The sequence below is a fragment of the Borostomias antarcticus genome, assembly GCF_949987555.1.
Source record: "Borostomias antarcticus genome assembly, chromosome: 8".
NCBI classification, from domain to species: domain Eukaryota; kingdom Metazoa; phylum Chordata; class Actinopteri; order Stomiiformes; family Stomiidae; genus Borostomias; species Borostomias antarcticus.
Window position 1 is genome coordinate 12,955,647 of NC_140241.1, and position 21,574 is coordinate 12,977,220.

The following is a 21,574-nucleotide window of genomic DNA, read 5'->3' on the forward strand; positions in this document are numbered from 1 at the left end:
TGTCTCTCCGCCCCTGCATCTCTCTCTCCGCCCCTGCGCCTGTCTCTCCGCCCCTGCATCTCTCTCTCCGCCCCTGCATCTCTCTCTCCGCCCCTGCGTCTGTCTCTCCGCCCCTGCGTCTCTCTCTCCGCCCCTGCGTCTGTCTCTCCGCCCCTGCGTCTCTCTCTCCGCCCCTGCGTCTCTCTCTCCGCCCCTGCGTCTCTCTCTCCGCCCCTGCGTCTCTCTCCGCCCCTGCGTCTCTCTCTCCGCCCCTGCGTCTGTCTCTCCGCCCTTGCGTCTGTCTCTCCGCCCCTGCGTCTCTCTCTCCGCCCCTGCGTCTCTCTCCGCCCCTGCGTCTCTTTCTCCGCCCCTGCGTCTCTCTCCGCCCCTGCGTCTCTCTCTCCGCCCCTGCGTCTCTCTCCGCCCCTGCGTCTGTCTCTGCCCCTGCGTCTGTGTCTTTGTTTAGTACGTCGATACAGCACAAATAAATACAGTACAAATATAATCTACAGTAGAGTAGAAAACAATAAATATTCTCATGCTCAAAGAACTTTGTCATAGTTTATTACATTAGGTATAACGGCTTATAAACATAATATACACATTGCCCTTAAAGCAGAAAATAGTGCACAGTAGAAAAGTTGTCCGTTGTCTCCGGGCGTGTCTTTACAGGGCCGTCTGGGTGGAGTCAGCCTGGCTGTTCAGTCTGTCTCTGGGTTTCTGCTCTGCGTTCGTGTAGCTCGCTGCCTCCGGCTCGGGGTTGGCTAGGCCGGCGCCGTTATCAGCGGCTGGTCTGGGATCTGATTGGTTGGGGGCATCTGAGGGAGGGACTACTATCACTCTCTCTACGGGGTCGTTGGGCGGGGTTTCCATGAGGAAAACACGAGGCGGCGGTTCAGGTTGGTGGGCGCTCGCCCGGCGCTGCAGTGCATGCTGGGAACAGGAGAAGGAGCGCTGGCGGGGAGCAGGCTGTGGGAACAGGAAGTGTGGTGTGGCCGCTCTAGGAACCTCCTGAGGCCTTTCACGGTCTTCATCTTCTGAGGTCACTTCCTGCAGTGTGCTAATTGGCCGAGGTGGACGGCCCATGATTCTAGGAGTGACCAGCGCTGTTGCGGATTGGTTGTTGAGCTGAGGCCGCCAATTCTGGGGGGAGGGGCACTGGACTCTGCCCATCGACCAATCGCTGTCAAAGGAGGGAAATGGCAATTAATATTGAACTGCACCATTTCCCACCAAATTAAATCAACTAATATCCTTGTTCCTGACAGAAGTTGGATCTATGTAAATAGTTTACCTTGGCTGAGGTGAAGTCATCTCCCGTTGACCTATGACCCCAGAGAAGGAGGAGCTCCTGCCAGGGAGACCGGGGGAGGCGACCCAGGGGGAGTACATGAGGCCACGCTCCTCCCACAGCATCTCATTGGCTGGCTCAATATGAATAGGTGCTCTCTGAACCCTGTGAGCCAATAGGAGCTCTAGGACCTGGTGATGCATCCCCTCTCGCGCGACATCCATTGGCCGACGCCCTCTTCGATCATGCAGCTCCTGATTGGCCCCGTTGAGGAGGAGGAACCTGGCGGTGTCGTAGCAACCGTGCAGGGCGGCGAGGAACAGCGACGTCTCTCCCTGTCAGAGGAGGGGAGGAGTCTAACATCAGGAAGTGGGAGTGGCTGCCAAACAGGAAGTGGACTCAAACTTCATTTCCATGGATACAGGACTAGTGTGTTTGTGTAAATGAAGACGTTGTGTGGGCACCTTGTTGTCTTGAAGGTCCACCATGGCCCCGTATCGAGTCAGCGTTCTGGTCAGGGAGAGGTGGTTTACTGAGCATGCCCAGTGGAGGGCTGATCTCCCTGGGAGAGAGAGGTGATTCAGAGGGGGAGGTGATTCAGAGGGGGGGGAGGAGGAGGTTGGTACAGAGTTTAGAGGGGGGGTGTAGTACCAGTACCGGTAGGTCAGCCAGTGAACAAACATTACACAACAGAGGTCAAGCCCACAGGGTGAAAGAGAGGGAGGAGAGGAGGACGGAGGAAGCACAACGGTGGTGAGGGTGTGAGTCAGCTGGAGAGATGAGAAGATGAAGAGAGGGAGAGAGAGAGAGAGGAGGTGGAGAAAGCGACGGAGGTTAATAAGGCACAGGAGCATGTTAACTCTGTTCTACGTCGGACGGAGACAGCAGGGGTGCTGGAGAGACAGCGTGAGTGTAAAGGAGAGAAGGGACACAAGAAAGGATGAGAGAGGAGGGTAAGTTTCATTACTCATCCCCTCAGTGTCAGAGTGAACAGTAGTGTGGGTATGTATAATGTATGTGAGTGTTTATGCATGTTTCATAACAGCACCGCAGTTAACAGTATGCTCAGAATATCTCCACTGTTCTGGGCCCTCCGCCATCTTGTTTTAAACACAACAGCCCCCACAAGAACTCGACATTTGTTGACCTATGACCTCTCTTGTGGGTGGAGAAGTGCGGCTCTTGATTAGGAACGGCGAGGGCGTAGCAGTACCGGTGTGGTCGGTGTTGTTGACCGGCACCCCGGCTCGTAACAGCTCCAGAACCACTCGGTCCAGGCCGCTCCGGACTGCGCGGATCAGAACCACAGAACCGTCCGGACCGCACCACTGGACCGGAGCCGACTTCGGGGTTAGAAACGGTTAGGTCAAGGGTAAGTTGCTCAAACCAGGAAGTAAACAAAAAGAATACACAACATGAGTTTAGAACTCTAATACACAGTAGTAATGACACAATGAATTTAGAACTCTAGTACACAGTAGTAATAACAGTAGTTATTAATTAATTACTAACACAGTGAGGTCGTGGAACTCACCTGGTTGGGAGGACTCAGCAGGGGAGGGACCGCGTTTCTCTCCCAGCCTCTGGGGGGCGCTAGAGGTGGATGAGAGCCCATGACATCAGCCTGAGTTAGACTACAGTACTCCTGTATACTACCTGTGTGTGTTAGACTACAGTATACCTGAATGAATGAATGAATGAATAAATAAATAAACAAAATAAATAAATAAACAAACAAACAAACAAACAGGAAGTAGTCATACGCTGCATAGGCCTGGGTGTTTGTGATTGGCTGGGGGTTGAGCGGTAGTGTTTCTGGTCCTGTGTCCTGTGGTCACAGATGGACGTGTCCTCCTGGTGCCTGGAGCATCTGGCGTTGATGTCCTCCATGGAACTCTGGGTAAAGTCAGTATCGCTGGCGATGTCCAGGTCTCTCTTCAGAGGTCTGGAGTCAGAGGAGTCGTCACATTAGATCCTTATTAGGATCAGTATAAACATTTTAAAAATCCTGTTGCAAACAAAACACTCAATGAGTTTGTTTGATCCAACGCCCTCCTCTTTCGACGCCCCGCCCATGGCCCCGCCTACCGCCCCGCCCACCGCATTCGAATGGCGTCTTCTCCCAGCGGCTCTCTCCTCCTCTTCTTCTCCGCCTCCTTGGCTTTCTTCTTCTTCTTCTTCGTGGCACTCCGGTCCTTCTCCTGGGCGGCGTGGCCGTGCTGGCGGCGTGCGGCGTGCTGCGCCCACGCCTTGGCGGCGCCGCCCTCGCTGTCGTCGGTGACGGTGGACGTGTGTCTCACCCTGTCTCCCCCCTCCCTCTCCATCCCGCGCCGCCTCACCCTCCTGATCACCAGGACGACCGCCAGGGCCAGGACCAACGCCAGGCCCGTTGCCACGCCGACTACGGCCCACAGCCATGAGGGCGTGGCCTCTGAGGCTTCTGTGAGCAGAGGAGCGCAGACGTAGAGGAGATGGAGCGGGGATTAGGGCGCATTTTAAAATCCTTAAACCACAAATAGTTGTACAAATAGCTTTTTACGTGCCAAAAACTAGAAGTGGACATGTTAAAAGTGGGAACACACAGAGGACGCAAAGACAGCAGGACACAGAGACAGCAGGATACAGAGACGGCAGAACACAGAGACGGCAGGACACAGATAGAGCAGAACACAGAGACAGCAGGACACAGAGACGGCAGGACACAGAGACAGCAGGACACAGAGACAGCAGGACACAGAGACAGCAGGACACAGAGAGAGCAGGATACAGAGACGGCAGGACACAGAGACGGCAGGACACAGAGACGGCAGACCCACCGCTGGTTTCCTGTCCCACCCTGTCCTCCTCCTCCCTGCTGCCAATTTCCTCCCTGAAGCCTCGCACCGCTACGACGGCCTGGAGGCCGTGTGACGCACGCCTCTGTGACATCACGGCGCGCAGGAAGTTGGCGGCCTCGGTGGCGTAGGGGAAGCAGGTCCAGGGCGCCTGCCGGGTGCACGGCCTGTTGTCCACTTGGAGGAACAGGACGGATCTGGGGGTCGGGGGTCAGGGGTCGTATCACAACGGAAAAGGAAAGATATCATTATCATTATCTGCCAAAGTGGTGTCTGACAGCACTGTGTTTTATACTACACAACTAGACAGATAGATAGATAGATAGATAGATAGATAGATAGATAGATAGATAGATAGATAGATAGATAGATAGATAGATAGATAGATAGATAGATAGATACAGTAGATAGATAGATAGATAGATAGATAGATAGATAGATAGATAGATAGATAGATAGGTAAGTGGGTAGGTAGACAGACAGACAGACAGACAGACAGACAGACAGACAGACAGACAGACAGACAGACAGACAGACAGACAGATAGATAGATAGATAGATAGATAGATAGATAGTTAGACAGATAGATAGATACATAGATAGATAGATAGTTAGACAGATAGATACATAGATACAGTAGATAGATAGATAGATAGATAGATAGATAGATAGATAGATAGATAGATAGATAGATAGATAGATAGATAGATAGATAGATAGATAGATAGATAGATAGATAGATAGATAGATAGGTAAGTGGGTAGGTAGATAGACAGACAGACAGACAGACAGACAGACAGACAGACAGATAGATAGATAGATAGATAGATAGGTAGGTAGATAGATAGATAGATAGATAGATAGATAGATAGATAGATAGATAGATAGATACATAGATACAGTAGATAGAAAGATAGATAGATAGATAGGTAAGTGGGTAGACAGACAGACAGACAGACAGACAGACAGACAGACAGACAGACAGACAGACAGACAGACAGATAGATAGATAGGTAAATAGATAGATAGGTAGGTAGATAGATAGATAGATAGATAGATAGATAGATAGATAGATAGATAGATAGATAGATAGATGGATAGATAGATAGATAGAATGATAGATAGATAGATAGATAGATAGATAGATAGATAGATAGATAGATAGATAGATAGATAGATAGATAGATAGAAGGTAACTCTACCCGTCTGTATCGTGTGACGGGGCTTGAGACAGCAGCTCAGTGAGCTGCTGCGGGTCGAAGGCGTAGAGGTCGTTGCCGGGGGCGAGGGGGGCGGCGCCCCTCAGTCTGAGCGAGGTCTGCAGAAGGACGCTCAGCGCCCAGAGCAGGGAACTGTTGGACAGGGCGCCGTGTTGCAGGGGGACCCGTGTGTGGAGCACCAAGGTCCCCTTGGCCCACAGGGGGCTCTGCTGCCTGAAGCAGTCGCTCCCGTCCCAGCCACAGGGGGCGCTGTCGCAGCCCTGCTCACAGTGGGAGTTGGCGTAGTGGTCACGGCAGTACTGAACATGTCCTGGACTGAGGGTCGGACAGAGGGACAGAGAGACAGAGGGACAGAGAGACAGAGACAGAGGGACAGAGAGACAGAGGGACAGAGAGAGAGAGACGGAGAGAGAGACAGAGGGACAGACAGAGAGAGAGAGACAGAGGGACAGAGAGACAGAGGGACAGAGAGACAGAGGGACAGAGAGACAGAGGGACAGAGAGAGACAGAGGGACAGAGGGACAGAGGGACAGAGAGAGACAGAGGGACAGAGGGACAGAGGGACAGAGAGAGACAGAGAGACAGAGGGACAGAGAGAATACGCCTGGTTTAAAATAGCTCTGTGGTTGTAACAGAGGTGACTTATTAAGTAAGTAGCCTTGAGAACCATCGGGCCTTGAGAACCATCAGGCCTTGAGAACCATCGGGCCTTAAGAACCATCAGGCCTTGAGAACCATCGGGCCTTGAGAACCATCAGGCCTTTAGAACCATCAGGCCTTGAGAACCATTGGCCCATCAGGCAGAAGCCTGTCTCTTGATTCCTTAGCGTGAGGCAGCTTGATGTGAAAGTCCACCCCCTGGACATGACGCTAGTATGTTGCAGGGACATACTCCCAATCCAACCCTTGATGCTGAGTGCCAAGCAGGGAGGCAGTGGGTACCATTTATTATGAGTCTTTGGTATGACTCGGCCAGGGATCGAACCCCCAACCTCCCAATCTCAGAGTGGACACTCTGACCACAAGGCCACTGAGCTGGTGTGAGGTATTAGGGTGTGAGGTATTAGGGCGTGAGGTATTAGGGCGTGAGGTATTAGGGTGTGAGGTATTAGGGCGTGAGGTATTAGGGTGTGAGGTATTAGGGTGTGAGGTATGAGGGTGTGGAGTATCTTACTTGCACTGGCCCCGGTCCTTCAGGCAGTCGAAGCCGTCGATCAGGCACTCCGGCTCGGTGCACTCCTTATCACATGACCCGTCTGCAAACTTGGCCCGGCACTGTCTGGAGCTGGGACACTGACCCCATGGGTCCCCAGGGGCTGCTGCTGTGGGGGGAATCACACACACACACACACACACACACACACACACACACACACACACACACACACACACACAGACAAAGTGCTTAAGCTTTCTAAATGGACTTGCATGGAATGAGCATAGTCCTATAGAAAACCTTTTAGTCAGATACGTGAAAACCTGTCTAAAATACCTGTCTAAAATAAATCTGAACCTACAGAAAGGTTATATTTCCCCACAGGCCATTACAGAAGGTGGCTTTGATTAAAAACATCTTCTGAATTAACATATTTTGCAGCTACTGTACCAGTCTGATTATGGAACTGACCTATATTTCCAGACTAAACGCCGTGTTCGTGCATGAGTAGACATTCATAACAATGCAGACCAAGCAATGGAAGGTGTGCCCTTTGGCTTGGACCGTTAAGGGAGCAGGAAATAGGACTGACACAAACAGGAAGTTTCCAAGAGAAGCGAATAGCAACAGGAAATGGAGTGGGCTGGGAGTTGATGGAGGTCGAAGGTTGTTGCCGTGGCGTTGAGGAATGCAGCCGAGAGGGACAATAGGTTTGGCAGGTGTGTTCAGGACAATGAAATGATAACAGACACAGAGCTCTCTGTTAACAATGAAGCTGCTTTTAGACAGTGTTGAGTACTTCATCTTTCACAAGTTGCTCAGTTCAAATATACGTGAGCTCACGTTGAAACAATGGCGATGACATAACCCTAGGTACAGTAGCACATTAGAGCTGACACATCTACATGAATTGATTCTTTACACTGTATGAACGATTTCTGCTCCTTTCGTTAGAGACTCTAGAGGGAGAGAGAAACTGATTACTAAAATGATGACTACAGAGACTGTTGGTTTTTATCTTTTTACTGACAAAGGATAAGATGGACTATCTGAGACACCAGTAACACACACTGTCCCCCTCCAGCCTCCAGGGGTGAGGTGGTGAATACAGAGGGTATGAGTTCACCCACCTTGTTCCCTCTCATCCATTAATACAGTTGATCAGAAAATAAATAGGTGAGTGAACTCTCAGCCTGATTTTCAAGAGGTGGGTGAGCTGAGTTCACTGTGTTTACCGTCCACACAGCCCCGCCTCTCACACGTACCACACACCTAACCCTAACCCTCACACCAGACCCGGGTCCTCCTCACCTTCACACACCCTCACACCAGAGCGGGACCAGGTCCTCCTCACCTCCACACACCCTCACACCAGAGCTGGACCAGGTCCTACTCACCTCCACACACCCGGGCCCAGCACAGCAGAACGGCCGTCCACAGAACCAGCATCCCGGGGTCAGCACAGTCCCCGGACGGGGGAGGAGAACCTAGCCCGGTAACGTAGTCCAGCAATGGCCGGTTGGTTCCGCAGCGCTGGAACCGTGTTTAGGTTACGCTCTGGGTGTTCTTCTGGTGTCTGGTGTCCCTGTGTTCCTTGGTGTCTGCGATGGGAGCGCGTGAGAACACTGTCCGTCTGCGCTGATTCGGCCCCTGACGTCTAATGAAGACACCCGCCCCAAATGTCTCTCTCATTCTTTTTCAGAAGCACTGCGGATATCTGGACAACTTCCTGCCACTGTGTAGAGAAGAATAGGAGCGGGATGTGTGTGTGTGTGTGTGTGTGTGAGAGAGAGAGAGAGAGAGAGAGAGAGAGAGAGAGAGAGTGTGAGTGTGAGAGAGAGAGAGAGAGAGAGAGAGAGTGAGTATGTGTGTGTGAGTGTGTGTGTGAGAGAGCGAGAGAGTGTGAGTATGTGTGAGTGTGTGTGTATGTGTGTGTGTGTGTGTGTGGGGGGGGGGGGGGCGTGACTTTGCATGTTATTCTAATGTTTACAATGCTTCAGGATGGCGTGGTTTAAATGTGACCTTTTCACTGACCGTTGAAGCTACTTCTAAATGTTAAATGATGACTTGGAATCTGTCCATAAAGTCATTCTAGCAGGGTTAGGGTTAGCTAGCAGCGTCCCGTAACGCTTTTACATAGTAATTAGCCTGCATTTATTGCACTTTTATCCAAAGCACTTTACAACTGGCCTCTCATTCACACACACACACACACCAATGGCGGCAGCTGCCATGCAAGGTGCCAGCCTGCTCATTGGGAGCAATTTAGGGTTCAGTGTCTTTGCTCAAGGACACTTCGACATGTGGACAGGGGGAGCCGGGATTCGAACCGCCGACCCTACGATCATTGAACGACCTGCTCTTCCTGAAAACTGTAGAGAATACATATTTCAGTGCAATCTATACTTTAATAATCCCTGTGGGGAAAATTTGGGGGGGAATGTGTTTGAAATTAGAAGAAAATTAGCTTCAGTAGAATACCACACGTTATCTCATCTGTCTCAGATGAAAGGGGGATTACAGGAACTTCTGAGGTCACTCAGGAAAGTGAACCTCTCGCAACAACATCTGATGTCCTTCTACTACTGTAGCCTAGGCTACCATCGAGAGGGTCCTGACGCAAGGGGGAGCTGCTCTGCGGTTGAGAAGAAGGCTCTGCAGAGAGCCGTCAACTCGGCCCAGAAGATTACCAACACCCAGCTCCCTGCCATCGAGGACATCTACACCTGCCGCTGCCCTAGGAAAGCCACCAGCATCGTCAAGGACCCCGGCCATCACCTGTTTAGCCTCCTGCTGTCCACCACCACACTGAACTCTGCACTGAAAAATAGATCCAAATTCCATTCTGTACTATTACATTACGTGCAATATACTGTATAACTAGTGCAATATCCACTGCGTAACAAATTAGTGCAATACCCACCTACCTGTGCAATATAGCGAGTGTGAGTGGAAGTGAGTATACGTGCGGTTGAGCTGTTTACACGATTTATACTTTATATAGTGGTGTGAATATGTAGGCCTATGTGACACTGTCCTTTTTATATATCTTTCTATTTTATTATTGGAGCCTCGTTAGGTTGTGTGTTTTAATTTACTTGTTAACAGCAATGTTACACAATAAAAGGAAATCTTGAAGCTATGGGGGCCATTGGTAGTCAAAAAGGTCATCTCTCTCCTCTGGACTCATAAATTGTGTCGACGCAGGTAGCGATGTGGAAATGGTTTTCTATAAATGGAAATAGCATGCTTGCTCGTGTGCTCATGAACACTTGCGTTTATTATGGCGCGTTCCAGGCAACCCGTAACTCGTGTTTTTCCTACCTCCTACACGTGAAAATGCTCTGGAATGGCAGTCCAACCCGTAACTTCCCACCCGGCAACTGGGAGTACATCGATCTGTACGAGTTCACGGGTGGGAAGTTACAGGTTTGACTGCCATTCCAGAGCATTTTCACGTGTAGGAGGTCGGAAAAACACGAGTTACGGGATGCCTGGAATGCGCCATTAGTATCCTAAAACCTGACGCGCCAGTGGAGTGAAACAGCGTGAGCCCGCGAGATCAGGATAATCTCACAAGGCTAAAAAAAGAAAGAAAAAGCGTTCAAAAATAACCTGCACGTTAACCGCCACCAGATGTCGCGCAAGTGCTTGTCAGTTATAATGTCAAATCAAGTTCAAGGTTAGTTATGTTTTCGTAAGATAAATTCTCATTTATGCCGAATAACTAATATATTTGCCATATGTGTTCATAATTGAATGACAGTCAGTTAAACTATAAACGTAGCCTACTTGATTCATTTTATTCCACATTGGAAGGCGAATTCCCCATGTTGGATAAGAGGCGTGTTTATGTATGTGGGACTCATGGATGTATTACCGTAATAGGTGGGACCATAGACATTATAAAGAACTAGACTGGCCACGCCCCCTTTAGACTTGTCAGACGAGACCGCCATGTTTTGCAGGGCATCATTTAGAACATGTTACTGTTGGGCTTCAGAGCTGCTCATCGTTTTGTTCAGTAAGTGACTAGTGACTTATTATATTTTAGTATCAGCCTAAATACAGTTAGACTAGCCTTTTAAGGTTTTATGAATACTCAGGCGTTTGCGGGAAGAGAATGGTAGCCTAATATGGGTATTGTAATGGTAATTATTTACTTATCTCACAATTAAATTGCATAGCTAACTGGTTAGGATAACAGACTAGTCTAGCTGCCCTAAGCTAACATTACACGGATAACGTAATTTATTCCACTCACATCGACTATTAACACAGTTTTATATAATGTAGTATCTTGTTTTATGCGGGTATATAGAGATATTCCCTCATATAGCTAATTGTCAAACTTGTATTTTGCGGCTTAACAGAATTTGTTCATATTTAGGTAAAACGTACAGTTGGACTCAAGGATTAACTGATTACATTGTGGGGGTCAAAGGTCAAGGGTCACTGACATTACAAAAGGTGTTTTGCCTGCTGAACATGATATCTCAAGAACGGTTTGACAGAATTTGTACATATTTGGCCAAAATGTCCAGATGGATTTAATTAGATTATTTGGATTAGATTTTGGTATTCAAATGTCAAAGGTCAAACAATAGGCACGTTTGAACGCTAACACTAGCTAGCTAACGCTAACAATAAAGCTAGCGCTAATGCTAGCTAATGCTAATTATAACACATTAGAGTTAGCATTAGCGTTAGCGTTCGCTACCATTAGCTAGCATTAGCGTTAGCTATTCTAGCTGTAATGCTAGATAGCATTAGTGTCAGCTAGCCTTACAGCTAGAATACCAGCAAGCTAGCGTACACAAGCACCATCCACATCAACACAGGGGCCCTCTCTCAAGACCAACTGAATGTTAACTGCAACTTGCAATGTTGGGCGGAGGCATTTAGCCGCTACGTGGTTTTTCTAGTTGATACTGATGCTAGTGAGAATCAGGGTTCCCATGGTCATCAAGACGTTATGGAAAAATCATGGGAAAGTAGTAATTTTTATTGGTAAAAATGAGTGGGAACCCTGGAGAATACACCAGATACAGAGTAGACCTTAACAGTATACTGGCAGGGGAGGGGGGGGGCTGCATCTATAATCTCTTGGCAAGTCACAATAAAAAACATTTTTTGTCACAATATAAATATACAAGCATTCCAGCTAATCCCAGTGATAGGAAATGCCACTTATGCACAATTTACAGGGACTTTCTCCCAGATGATCTAACGTCTACCATTTCAAATATACACAGTGAATCTGTGGGATCATTGACGTCACATAGTGGGATGCCCTGCACAAGATGGCTGCCACGTCGGACGTGAGTCCATTGGAATTCTACAGCACAATGGCCAGTCTAGTTCTTTATAATGTCTATGGGTGGGACTTCCCACAATGATCTTTCTTACTTTCGGTTAGTGCTAGGTCCTACACAGACTACAGCCTAGCGCTTTCATAGTGTACAGTCCGAACGTGGACCGATCCACACTCCTAGGCTACACCTAACCCAGATTAAAAGCTCTTTGAATGGTTTGAAAAGACGCCGGTAGGATCGTGTATTGGGAGCGATCTTGAACTGAGAACAGCACCGAAACTGCGCTCGCAAATACAAAAGTAGGCTACAGTAAGTTACAACGTGAATTATTATGTCTTGAAAACCCTCAGGCTATTTATCATGTATTGCCACCTAACGTTGGATTAAATGATTAATATAATTTAACTAGAAAAATAAAGTCTTGTTTATATGAAATCACCACAATCTGCACTACAGTATTTCACCTCATGTGAAAATTAAAGTAAAGTTATAGCGTCAATTTTAACGGTTGACGTTTGCTATTACTTACTTTCATTTTCCTTCTCTGTGAATGAGACACTGGTCTCATTGGGTTTCCCCTGGCTAAAGGTTTGAATTGAACTGAGTTATCATTATCATATCATGGGTACGAGTAAAAAAGTATTCAGAACTGGGTTTAAATGCAGCTACAGCAACTACAGCCCCAGATTGTGATGAGCGCTACTTGTATCACGTGTGACAACGTGGGGCCAGTGTCATCCACTCTGGTCCCCTGTTTTAGAGCCTGTCTATGATGCAGAGGATGGGCCTGCTCTCCCCCCTGCTGTTCCTGTGCGTGGACGCGTGTGCGGTCCGGATGGTGGGCGTGGCCCAGCTGTCCTCCCTCCTCCTGCCCCACGCCTTCCTCGCCCTGTGGGGCGGAGGCCTCCTCCGAGCCGGCCTGTTCGTCCTCCTCACCACCACCTATCCCAACGGGGCCCTCCCCTGGATGACCAGCTCAGAGGGGCTCCACAGCATGGGCGTCCTCTTCTCCCTCTACCCCGTCTACATCACCCTTCTCTGGGCATGCGGTCAGTCCACCGTGGACCTGCTGTGGGGGTGGCACTCTTGGCAGGGGGTGAGTGAGATGTTTGTTATTGTGTCTCATTCTAATGCTGTTTGCAACCGTATTTAATTTAATTCAACCATAAATATACACACAACACAACTCCAGAACTCAAAAGATGTTTCCAGAGCTCATGTTTTAGTTTTTTTTTTCTAATATTGTGTGGTCTTTGCATCACACAGCTGAATGTCTACAAGCTGTGAGATCTAATCTTTGCTATTGCCCAGCAGTAAACTGAGCATGAACACAAACACAGAGAATGTTCTGGATGAACGAGGCAGGCCAGTGAGACTGAGCGCTGTGGCTGTGCAGCTCTTCCAGAGCTACGTTGTGGGCGTGGTGGCCTGGCTGTACTGGACGCGCTACGCCCCCCTCCTACGCCGCGGGCGCCCTGACCAGCCGGGGGTGCAGAGAGGGGCCTCCCTGACCAGGCTGATGGGCTTCATGAAGCCCTTCTGGGCCTGGTTCTCAGCAGTTCTCCTCCTGGTGGTCGCCTCTTCTCTCGGTAATAAGCCTCGCCAGTCTTCCACGGCCCAGAACCTTGTTTGAATTTCCTGTTTGAGGGTTTTGACCCCAACTCATCACATGAAACAACATTTATAGTTTTTAGTAGGCCTTAAACTTTCTCTACGAAATGATTAGTAGAGTATTCATAGCTTGTTTAAGAGTCATTCAGAAGGATTCATAGCTCGTTTAAACAGGGAGTCATTCAGACGTATTCAAAGCTCGTTTAAACAGGGAGTCATTCAGACGTATTCATAGCTTGTTTAAACGGGGAGTCATTCAGAAGGATTCATAGCTCGTTTAAACGGGGAGTCATTCAGAAGGATTCATAGCTCGTTTAAACAGGGAGTCATTCAGAAGGATTCATAGCTCGTTTAAACAGGGAGTCATTCAGAAGGATTCATAGCTCGTTTAAACGGGGAGTCATTCAGAAGGATTCATAGCTCGTTTAAACGGGGAGTCATTCAGAAGGATGCATAGCTCGTTTAAACGGGGAGTCATTCAGAAGGATTCATAGCTCGTTTAAACGGGGAGTCATTCAGAAGGATTCATAGCCCGTTAAAACAGGGAGTCATTCAGAAGGATTCATAGCCTGTTAAAACAGGGAGTCATTCAGAAGGATTCATAGCTTGTTTAAACAGGGAGTCATTCAGAATGCAGATGAGCTCTGTGTAAGAACAGTACAGAATACACAGGCTATACAACAATACAACTAACACATCAATACAACAATACAACTAACACATCAATACACACACCAGTTGAAGTAAAACAGCCGAGATGAAAGTGTTGATGTTTGTGTTCAGGTGAGACGAAAGTGTTGATGTGTGAGTTCAGGTGAGATTAAAGTGTTGATGTGTGTGTTCAGATGAGATGAAAGTGTTGATGTTTGTGTTCAGGTGAGATGAAAGTGTTGATGTTTGTGTTCAGGTGAGATGAAAGTGTTGATGTGTGAGTTCAGATGAGATTAAAGTGTTGATGTGTGTGTTCAGGTGAGATGAAAGTGTTGATGTTTGTGTTCAGGTGAGATGAAAGTGTTAATGTGTGAGTTCAGATGAGATGAAAGTGTTGATGTGTGTGTTCAGGTGAGATGAAAGTGTTGATGTTTGTGTTCAGGTGAGATGAAAGTGTTGATGTGTGTGTTCAGGTGAGATGAAAGTGTTGATGTTTGTGTTCAGGTGAGATGGCTATCCCCCACTACACGGGGAAGATGACTGACTGGATCATGAATGAGGATGAGCCTGAAGCCTTCTCTCACGCCATCACCGTCATGTCCATCATCACCATCGCCAGGTAAAGCTTCCTCTGGAACACCTTCATAGTAATACAAGTAATGCTTGTACAGTATAATAGTAATACAAGTAATGCTTGTACAGTATACTTACTTGATACGTACAGTAATTCTTTCATGACCCCATCCTGGCAGGTGTCAACTGTTACACAAAACTGGACTCAAAACTGCGCTCACAAACTCACAAAACAACTAGCTAGCAAATCTGGTTAAACCTGGTTAAAGCAACTAGCTAGCAAACCTAGCTAAAGCAACTAGCTAGCAAACCTGGTTAAAGCAACTAGCTAGCAAACCTGGTTAAACCTGTTTAAAGCAACTAGCTAGCAAACCGGGTTAAATGGCTCAAATGTCCAGTTGAATTCAGTTTCAGGGACACCCAGTGAGAAAAGGAAAAAAGAGGCCAAGCCCACAGAACAGCAGTTTAGTGAAATATATTTAGTGTGGATGAATGTCTGATCCACCACAGCCACAGTGTTTACTTAGTGAACTCCTGACTCATATTTCAGAGAAGCCAGCCTGTCTACGGCGCCATCGGAGCACCAAACACTAGTCCCGCTAAAACTCTTTCAATCGGAAACTGGGGGAACTAAAGTCAAGTAAGACTAAGTGAGGAAAGTGACGAGTGTGTCAGTCAAAGCCCTGGAGGCATCTTCCGCTGTGTCACTACTTGTGGCTCTGTAATAAAAACCCTATTCTGTCATCAACGTTCTCATTCTCCCTGCAGCCACGGTATTATAGCCTAGTAGTAGACCAAATGAAGGAGCATGAGTGAGGGGGACTAGTGGCCAAACTGCTCCAGGGAAACCTAAGACAAGAAGGTTTGGGAACCACTAGTCTACATGACCATGCACACAGGACGCTGATTGGGAAACAGAGCTGGTACAGCAAAAGCTCCAGAATGTTAATGTTCTGGTCCAGTTTAGCCAGAACAAGCCTCATTTCTCCTCATTAAAGGACAGGTTTGAATTCAGCATTATAAGCCATGTTATAAGGTTATTTACGATCATATACAACGGCCGATATCAAAGTTTTGTCAAACGGTGCACTCTCGAGATATAGCCCGTCGCCGCTAACACACTCAATGTGTGAACTCTCGTTTGGAGAGCAGACTTTGTGGCAGTTTTTTTGTCAGAACTTCAATGGACACCAGTGACCACTCGGTGAGTTTCCTGTCTTTGAAAACAAGAGTTTATGGTGTTCTTGAGGGATTTTGTCTATGCACCTATGGATCCATTGAGTGTGTTAGCGGCGACGGGCTATATCTCGAGAGTGCACCATTTGATGAAACGTTGATATCGGCCGTTGTATATGATCATAAATAATCTCATAATATGGCATATAATGCTAATTTCCGAACCTGTCCTTTAACACAGTGAATTCTGTAACAATCCAGTAATAAGAGTGTCTCTGTGTTCCAGCGCTGTGTGTGAGTTTGTGTGTGACCTCATCTACAACGTCACCATGAGCCTGATCCACTCCTCTGTCCAGCGCCTGGTCTTCCAGTCCGTTCTGAAGCAGGACATCGCTTTCTTCGACAGCACTCAGACTGGTCAGTCATAACATGCATGCTCTTTTTGTGTTAATTAAAAACTCAGTTTAGTTTGCAGGAGGATCAAAGTTGAGTTGATGTAGGATGATCAGAGAGATCGTGAGGGTGGGAATGTTCTAGCGTTGCGTTCTGAGGTGTCACAGCAGTTTCCTCTCCCCTGCTGTAGGGGTGATCGTGTCGCGCATCACCACCGACACCAACACCACCAGTGAGTCTCTGAGCGACAAGCTCAGTCTGCTCATGTGGTATTTTGCGCGCATCGTCTTCCTGTTCGGATTCATGGTCAGCTGTTCCTGGAAGCTGTCCCTCTTCACGGCCATGGGGCTGCCCATCATCCTAGTCATCCCAAAGATCTCTGGGAAGTTCCACCAGGTACGCAGACTCACACGCGTCCAGGAGAAAACATGCATTCCTCAAACTAAGATAACTCAACTGAAAAAGTGAACTCTATCAGGAGGTCTTATCTCGTCTGGATCAGGATCAGACAGAACTCTTAAGGAGTTTTTATCTCGTCTGGATCAGGATCAGACAGAACTCTTAAGGAATTCTTATCTCGTCTGGATCAGAACCTCAGTGTGCATCTTGTTTTTTCCTCCAGACACTCGCCAAAAAAGTTCAAGCGTCGCTTGCTGCGGCCAATCACATTGCGACGGAGACCTTCTCCTCCATGAAGACGGTCAGGAGCTTTGCCAACGAGGAGGGCGAGACGGAGAGGTACAGGAAGAGCCTGGAGGACACGTTCGCCCTGGACACACAGGAAGCCGCTGCCTACGCGGCCTCCCTCTGGACCAACAGTGTGAGTCTCTCAGGCTGATTCCACAGGGGCAGATAGAGAGATACTGCATTGATCCCCCTAGGGGGACATTTGGCATTTCAGAAGTCAGGGTTATTTATTTTACACCAAATGTGTGTGTGCGTATGTGTTTGTGTGTGTGTATGTGCACGTGTGTGTGCGCGCGTGTGTGTGTGTGCGCGTTTGTATTTGCGAGCGCGTGTGTGTTGTGTGTGTGCGCGCGCGTGTGTATGTGTGTGTGTACTGTATGTGCGCGTGTGTGTGCTGATCCCACGCGTCTCGTGTGTGTGTGTTTGTGTGTGTGTGTCTCAGATGTTCAGCCTGTTCCTGAAGGTCATTATCCTGTACTACGGCGGGACCCTTGTGACCGGAGGGGGGGTCAGCAGCGGGGCTCTGGTGTCCTTCGTTCTGTACGAGGTCCAGTTCTCCTCTGCTGTGGAGGTACGGATATTCAGAGTTGGATAATGTTCTCTCCATGGACGTACAGTAGAACCCTCAGGTTAACCTTGATGCCTGCCTGTCCTCCAGACGCTGATGACCCTGTACCCACACGTGAAGAGAGCAGTGGGGTCCTCAGAGGAGATATTTGAGTACCTGGACCGACGGCCTCAGGTTCCTCCTGATGGTTCACTGGCTCCCCAATCTCTGACCGGACATGTGCAGTTCAGGAACGTCACGTTTGCCTATCCTAACCGAAAAACACCGGCACTCAAGGTATGTTTGTTTAACAGCAGCTATGCATGATGTGTGCTTATAATAGTAGTTATAATTTGGTCTGCTTATTAGTGCTTACAATAGTAGTTATAATTATGTGTGCTTATTAGTGCTTATAATGGTAATTATAAGTATGTGTGCTTGCTTATTAGTGCTAATAGCATCTTATCTATATCTTATTTCTAGAATTTCTCCCTGAGCTAAATGTCCATCTCTCTCTCTCTCTCTCTTCCAGGGTGTGTCTCTGGACCTGAAGCCGGGCCAGGTCACGGCGCTGGTGGGCCTGTCGGGGTCAGGGAAGAGCAGCTGTGTCAGCCTGCTGGAGAGGTTCTACCAGCCCCAGGAAGGGGTCATCCTCCTAGACGAAGAGCCACTGACCAGCTACCAGGACCAGTACCTACATGACAAGGTCACTGTCAACACCACTAAACCGCCCTTGCAACTCTAAGCTCAATATCCAAGCCAAACATTGAAACGTGCCCCAGCTTGCTCACCAAGTGAGCGATAGATATACTGAGTCATGCTACGTAAGTCTATCTGCTGTTAACGTTTATACTTACCACGTCTGCCGTTAGCGCCTGAGCTAACTGATCAGTGTGTTCTTGTCTGAGAACGGGCCGAGCTTTAACATCCACCATTTAACATCCTCCTCTCCTCTCCTCTCCTCTCCTCTCCTCTCCTCTCCTCTCCTCTCCTCTCCTCTCCTCTCCTCTCCTCTCCTCTCCTCTCCTCTCCTCTCCTCTCCTCTCCTCTCCTCTCCTCTCCTCTCCCCTCTCCTCTCCTCTCCTCTCCTCTCCTCTCCTCTCCTCTCCTCTCCTCTCCTCTCCTCTCCTCTCCTCTCCTCTCCTCGCCTCCTCTGGTCTCAGATCCGGGTGGTGAGTCAGGAGCCGGTGCTGTTCGCTCGCTCCGTCAGAGAGAACATCAAATATGGCTGTGAGGACGCCTCCGACGAGGAGATGCTCCGCGCTGCCCGGCTGGCCAACGCCCACAAGTTCATCACTGACCTGCCCAACGGCTACGACACAGGTAATTATAAAAACCTCCCGTCTGGTCTCTCCTCCAAATGTCCGTTTTGTGCTGGCCAGCCCCCCTAACAGCAGCAGCAGCGTTGGTGTGGTTCAGTGTTGTGGTGGTTCAATGTTGTTGTGGTTCAGTGTGGGTGTGGTTCAGTGTGGGTGTGGTTCAGATTGTGGTTCAGTGTGGGTGTGGTTCAGGTTGTGGTTCAGTGTGGGCGTGGTTCAGGTTGTGGTTCAGTGTGGGTGTGGTTCAGGTTGTGTTTCACTGTGGGTGTGGTTCAGGTTGTGGTTTAGTGTGGGTTTGGTTCAGGTTGTGGTTCAGTGTGGGTGTGGTTCAGGTTGTGGTTCAGTGTGGGTGTGGTTCAGGTTGTGGTTCACTGTGGGTGTGGTTCAGGTTGTGGTTTAGTGTGTGTGTGGTTCAGGTTGTGGTTTAGTGTGGGTGTGGTTCAGGTTGTGGTTTAGTGTGTGTGTGGTTCAGGTTGTAGTTCAGTGTGGGTGTGGTTCAGGTTGTGGTTCAGTGTGGGTGTGATTCAGGGTGTGGTTTAGTGTGGGTGTGGTTCAGGGTGTGGTTCAGTGTGGGTGTGGTTCAGGTTGTGGTTCAGTGTGGGTGTAGTTCAGGTTGTGGTTCAGTGTGGGTGTGGTTCAATGTGGGTGTGGTTCAGGGTGTGGTTCAGTGTGCATGTGGTGGTTCTCTCAGACGCGGGGGAGAAGGGCGGTCAGGTGTCCGGCGGGCAGAAGCAGCGCATCGCCATCGCCAGAGCTCTGATCCGACCGCCGCGGGTCCTGGTCCTGGACGACGCCACCAGCAACCTGGACGCAGAGAACGAACACCTGGTAGGAGGAGACAGCCATGGTCATTTATACAGGATTCATCGATACATCAGCCAGCCCTGGTTATTAATACAGGATTCATCTATACATCAGACAGCCCTGGTTATTAATACAGGATTCATATACTAGTGATGGGACATACGACACCGAAGCTTCGGGGCTTCGGTCCTCAATGTGAAGCGCACTGCGCCCAAACCATGTGCCGGAGCTTGTGTCGAAAAACGATGACCACGTGATTGATGACGTCTGAAGCTTTGTGCTGCTTCAAACGTCATTGATGTACCGGAAAAGCTTTCAAAGCTTTGAAAGTTTGGCGCAACCTCTGACAGCGTGGCACATCTGTTTGGAAGCGATTCTGCAATGATGGAGGCACCAAGTGTGCATATTCACATAACATTATATATTAATTGCAGCACTTCACAAACAGCAAGATCACAATGAACATACGTAGTGTGCAGTAGTCTACTAGGCTACAGTTGCAATGGCTGCTATGATTTCTGCAAACCACCAGGTGTCACTGTGCTCTCCGTTTTCAATGCATCGGAGCTTCTGCTCTTTTCCCGACACAATCAGGAAGAAGCCCCAAAGATTCATAAGGCCTCGTCCGCCCGTCCCTATCATATACATGAGCCAACCATGGTTATTAATACAGGATTCGTCTACACAGGAGCCAACAATGGTTATTAATACAGGATTAATCTACACAGGAGCCAACCATACAGGATTCATCTACACAGGAGCCAACTATGGTTATTAATACAGGATTCATCTACACAGGAGCCAACTATGGTTATTACAGTATTCATCTACACAGGAGCCAGCCCTGGTTATTATTTATTAATATATATATATATTTATATAATTTATATACATCTATACTTGGGTGCATACAGTAGCTTAAAGGAACTTGCACATTACTTACTGAAACTGAAACATTTTGACAAATAAAGTTTTCTCCACCTGGAGCGTGACAGTCCTGATGTTTGTGTGTGAACGCGCAGGTCCACCAGGCTCTGCTGAACCAGGCCGAGCGCCTCACCGTGCTTCTGATCGCCCACAAGACCAGCTCGCTGAAGCAGGCCGACCACATCGTGGTCCTCAAGGAGGGAGAGGTGCACGAGGAGGGGACCCACGACCAGCTGATGGGGGCGGACGGCTTCTACGCTGAGCTGGTCAGGAGGCAGGAGACCGGCTTCCAGCGCAGGGAGGAGGGGGGACACGCTCTGTGTGAGGAATAAAGATAGACCCCAACGTCAGTCCAACAGACACGCCGTCTCACACAAGTCTACAAGCCTACTCTTCTGGCACAGTCACCTTCTTCAACCGCACCTCTAGTACTGTCGTTCTGTTGCTCTGTATCCGCTCATTGGCCATGGCTTCACTAGTTGTTTTAATACTTAAAAAGTACAGCAGTTGTATTTTTGCATTCATAAATTCCCCAAAATGTATTTACATTTTAAATATTTTGTTATTAAATGCTTTGTTAGTTGCATAGTTGTAATTTCCTCATTTCTATGTACAGTACTGTGTGACTGATTTAATCGAGCAGCCTATTTCAGAAGTGGATGTGGATGTCTGTGGTGGATATTTTGTCATCATCTTTAACGGTGACGTGGCTCCTGGAGGTGTGCCCGGGTGACCCCCTCACACAAGCTAACAGGGTGATTGTTAGTCAGTATGTTCTGAAGGGCGTCAGGGCAGAGCAGCTACCAAACCAAGCTGTGACTTAGCCAGTCAGGATGCTCTCAATGGTGCATCTGTAAAGGTTTGTTTTTGGGGCCACGAATGCCGAACTTCCTTGGTAATCTCCTCAGGAAGCAGGCGTTGCTGGGTGAGTGTCTGCGTGGAGGTAGAGGTGGTTGTTGGCGACCAACACAAATGTTACATAACTTATTTAACTGTTCTGCATTGCTTTGGAAAGTCCCACAGTTCCCGCTACTACTTTTACTTTCAGTTTTTGGTTGACACAACTTTCCTGGGCCCAGTGTGAGTGTTA

The 21,574-nt window shown here is 48.5% G+C and overlaps 2 protein-coding genes across 2 annotated transcripts; one reads left to right on the forward strand and one right to left on the reverse strand.

The window, feature by feature from the left end:
* Positions 1–645: 645 nt before the first annotated feature.
* Positions 646–9,256, reverse strand: notchl (notch receptor, like; the record flags this gene model as incomplete). Its single annotated transcript, XM_084442474.1, has 12 exons — positions 646–1,162; positions 1,274–1,605; positions 1,735–1,832; positions 2,484–2,613; positions 2,805–2,863; positions 3,034–3,215; positions 3,371–3,710; positions 4,087–4,301; positions 5,307–5,639; positions 6,500–6,647; positions 7,879–8,014; positions 9,083–9,256. The coding sequence occupies 12 exons, from the start codon at positions 9,254–9,256 to the stop codon at positions 646–648; spliced, it is 2,664 nt and encodes an 887-aa protein (XP_084298600.1).
* A 2,681-nt stretch (positions 9,257–11,937) lies between these two features.
* On the forward strand, positions 11,938–21,012 carry tap1 (transporter 1, ATP-binding cassette, sub-family B (MDR/TAP)). Its single transcript, XM_084442742.1, has 13 exons — positions 11,938–12,105; positions 12,557–12,892; positions 13,193–13,385; positions 14,563–14,677; positions 16,094–16,224; positions 16,391–16,596; positions 16,823–17,020; positions 17,330–17,458; positions 17,546–17,731; positions 17,967–18,140; positions 18,598–18,757; positions 19,445–19,581; positions 20,580–21,012. Exons 2-13 carry the CDS (start codon positions 12,566–12,568, stop codon positions 20,814–20,816), a joined length of 2,193 nt encoding a protein of 730 aa, XP_084298868.1. The 5' UTR covers positions 11,938–12,105; positions 12,557–12,565; the 3' UTR covers positions 20,817–21,012.
* Positions 21,013–21,574: the final 562 nt, after the last annotated feature.

Excerpts from the sequence above, each read along its gene's own strand:
- tap1 (XM_084442742.1), top strand. The coding sequence starts at position 12,566 with ATGATGCAGAGGATGGGCCTGCTCTCCCCCCTGCTGTTCCTGTGCGTG. Across the intron at positions 12,893-13,192 it reads GGTGGCACTCTTGGCAGGGG|CTCTTCCAGAGCTACGTTGT; the intron begins GTGAGTGAGATG and ends GTGGCTGTGCAG. Across the intron at positions 17,459-17,545 it reads AGTTCTCCTCTGCTGTGGAG|ACGCTGATGACCCTGTACCC; the intron begins GTACGGATATTC and ends CCTGTCCTCCAG.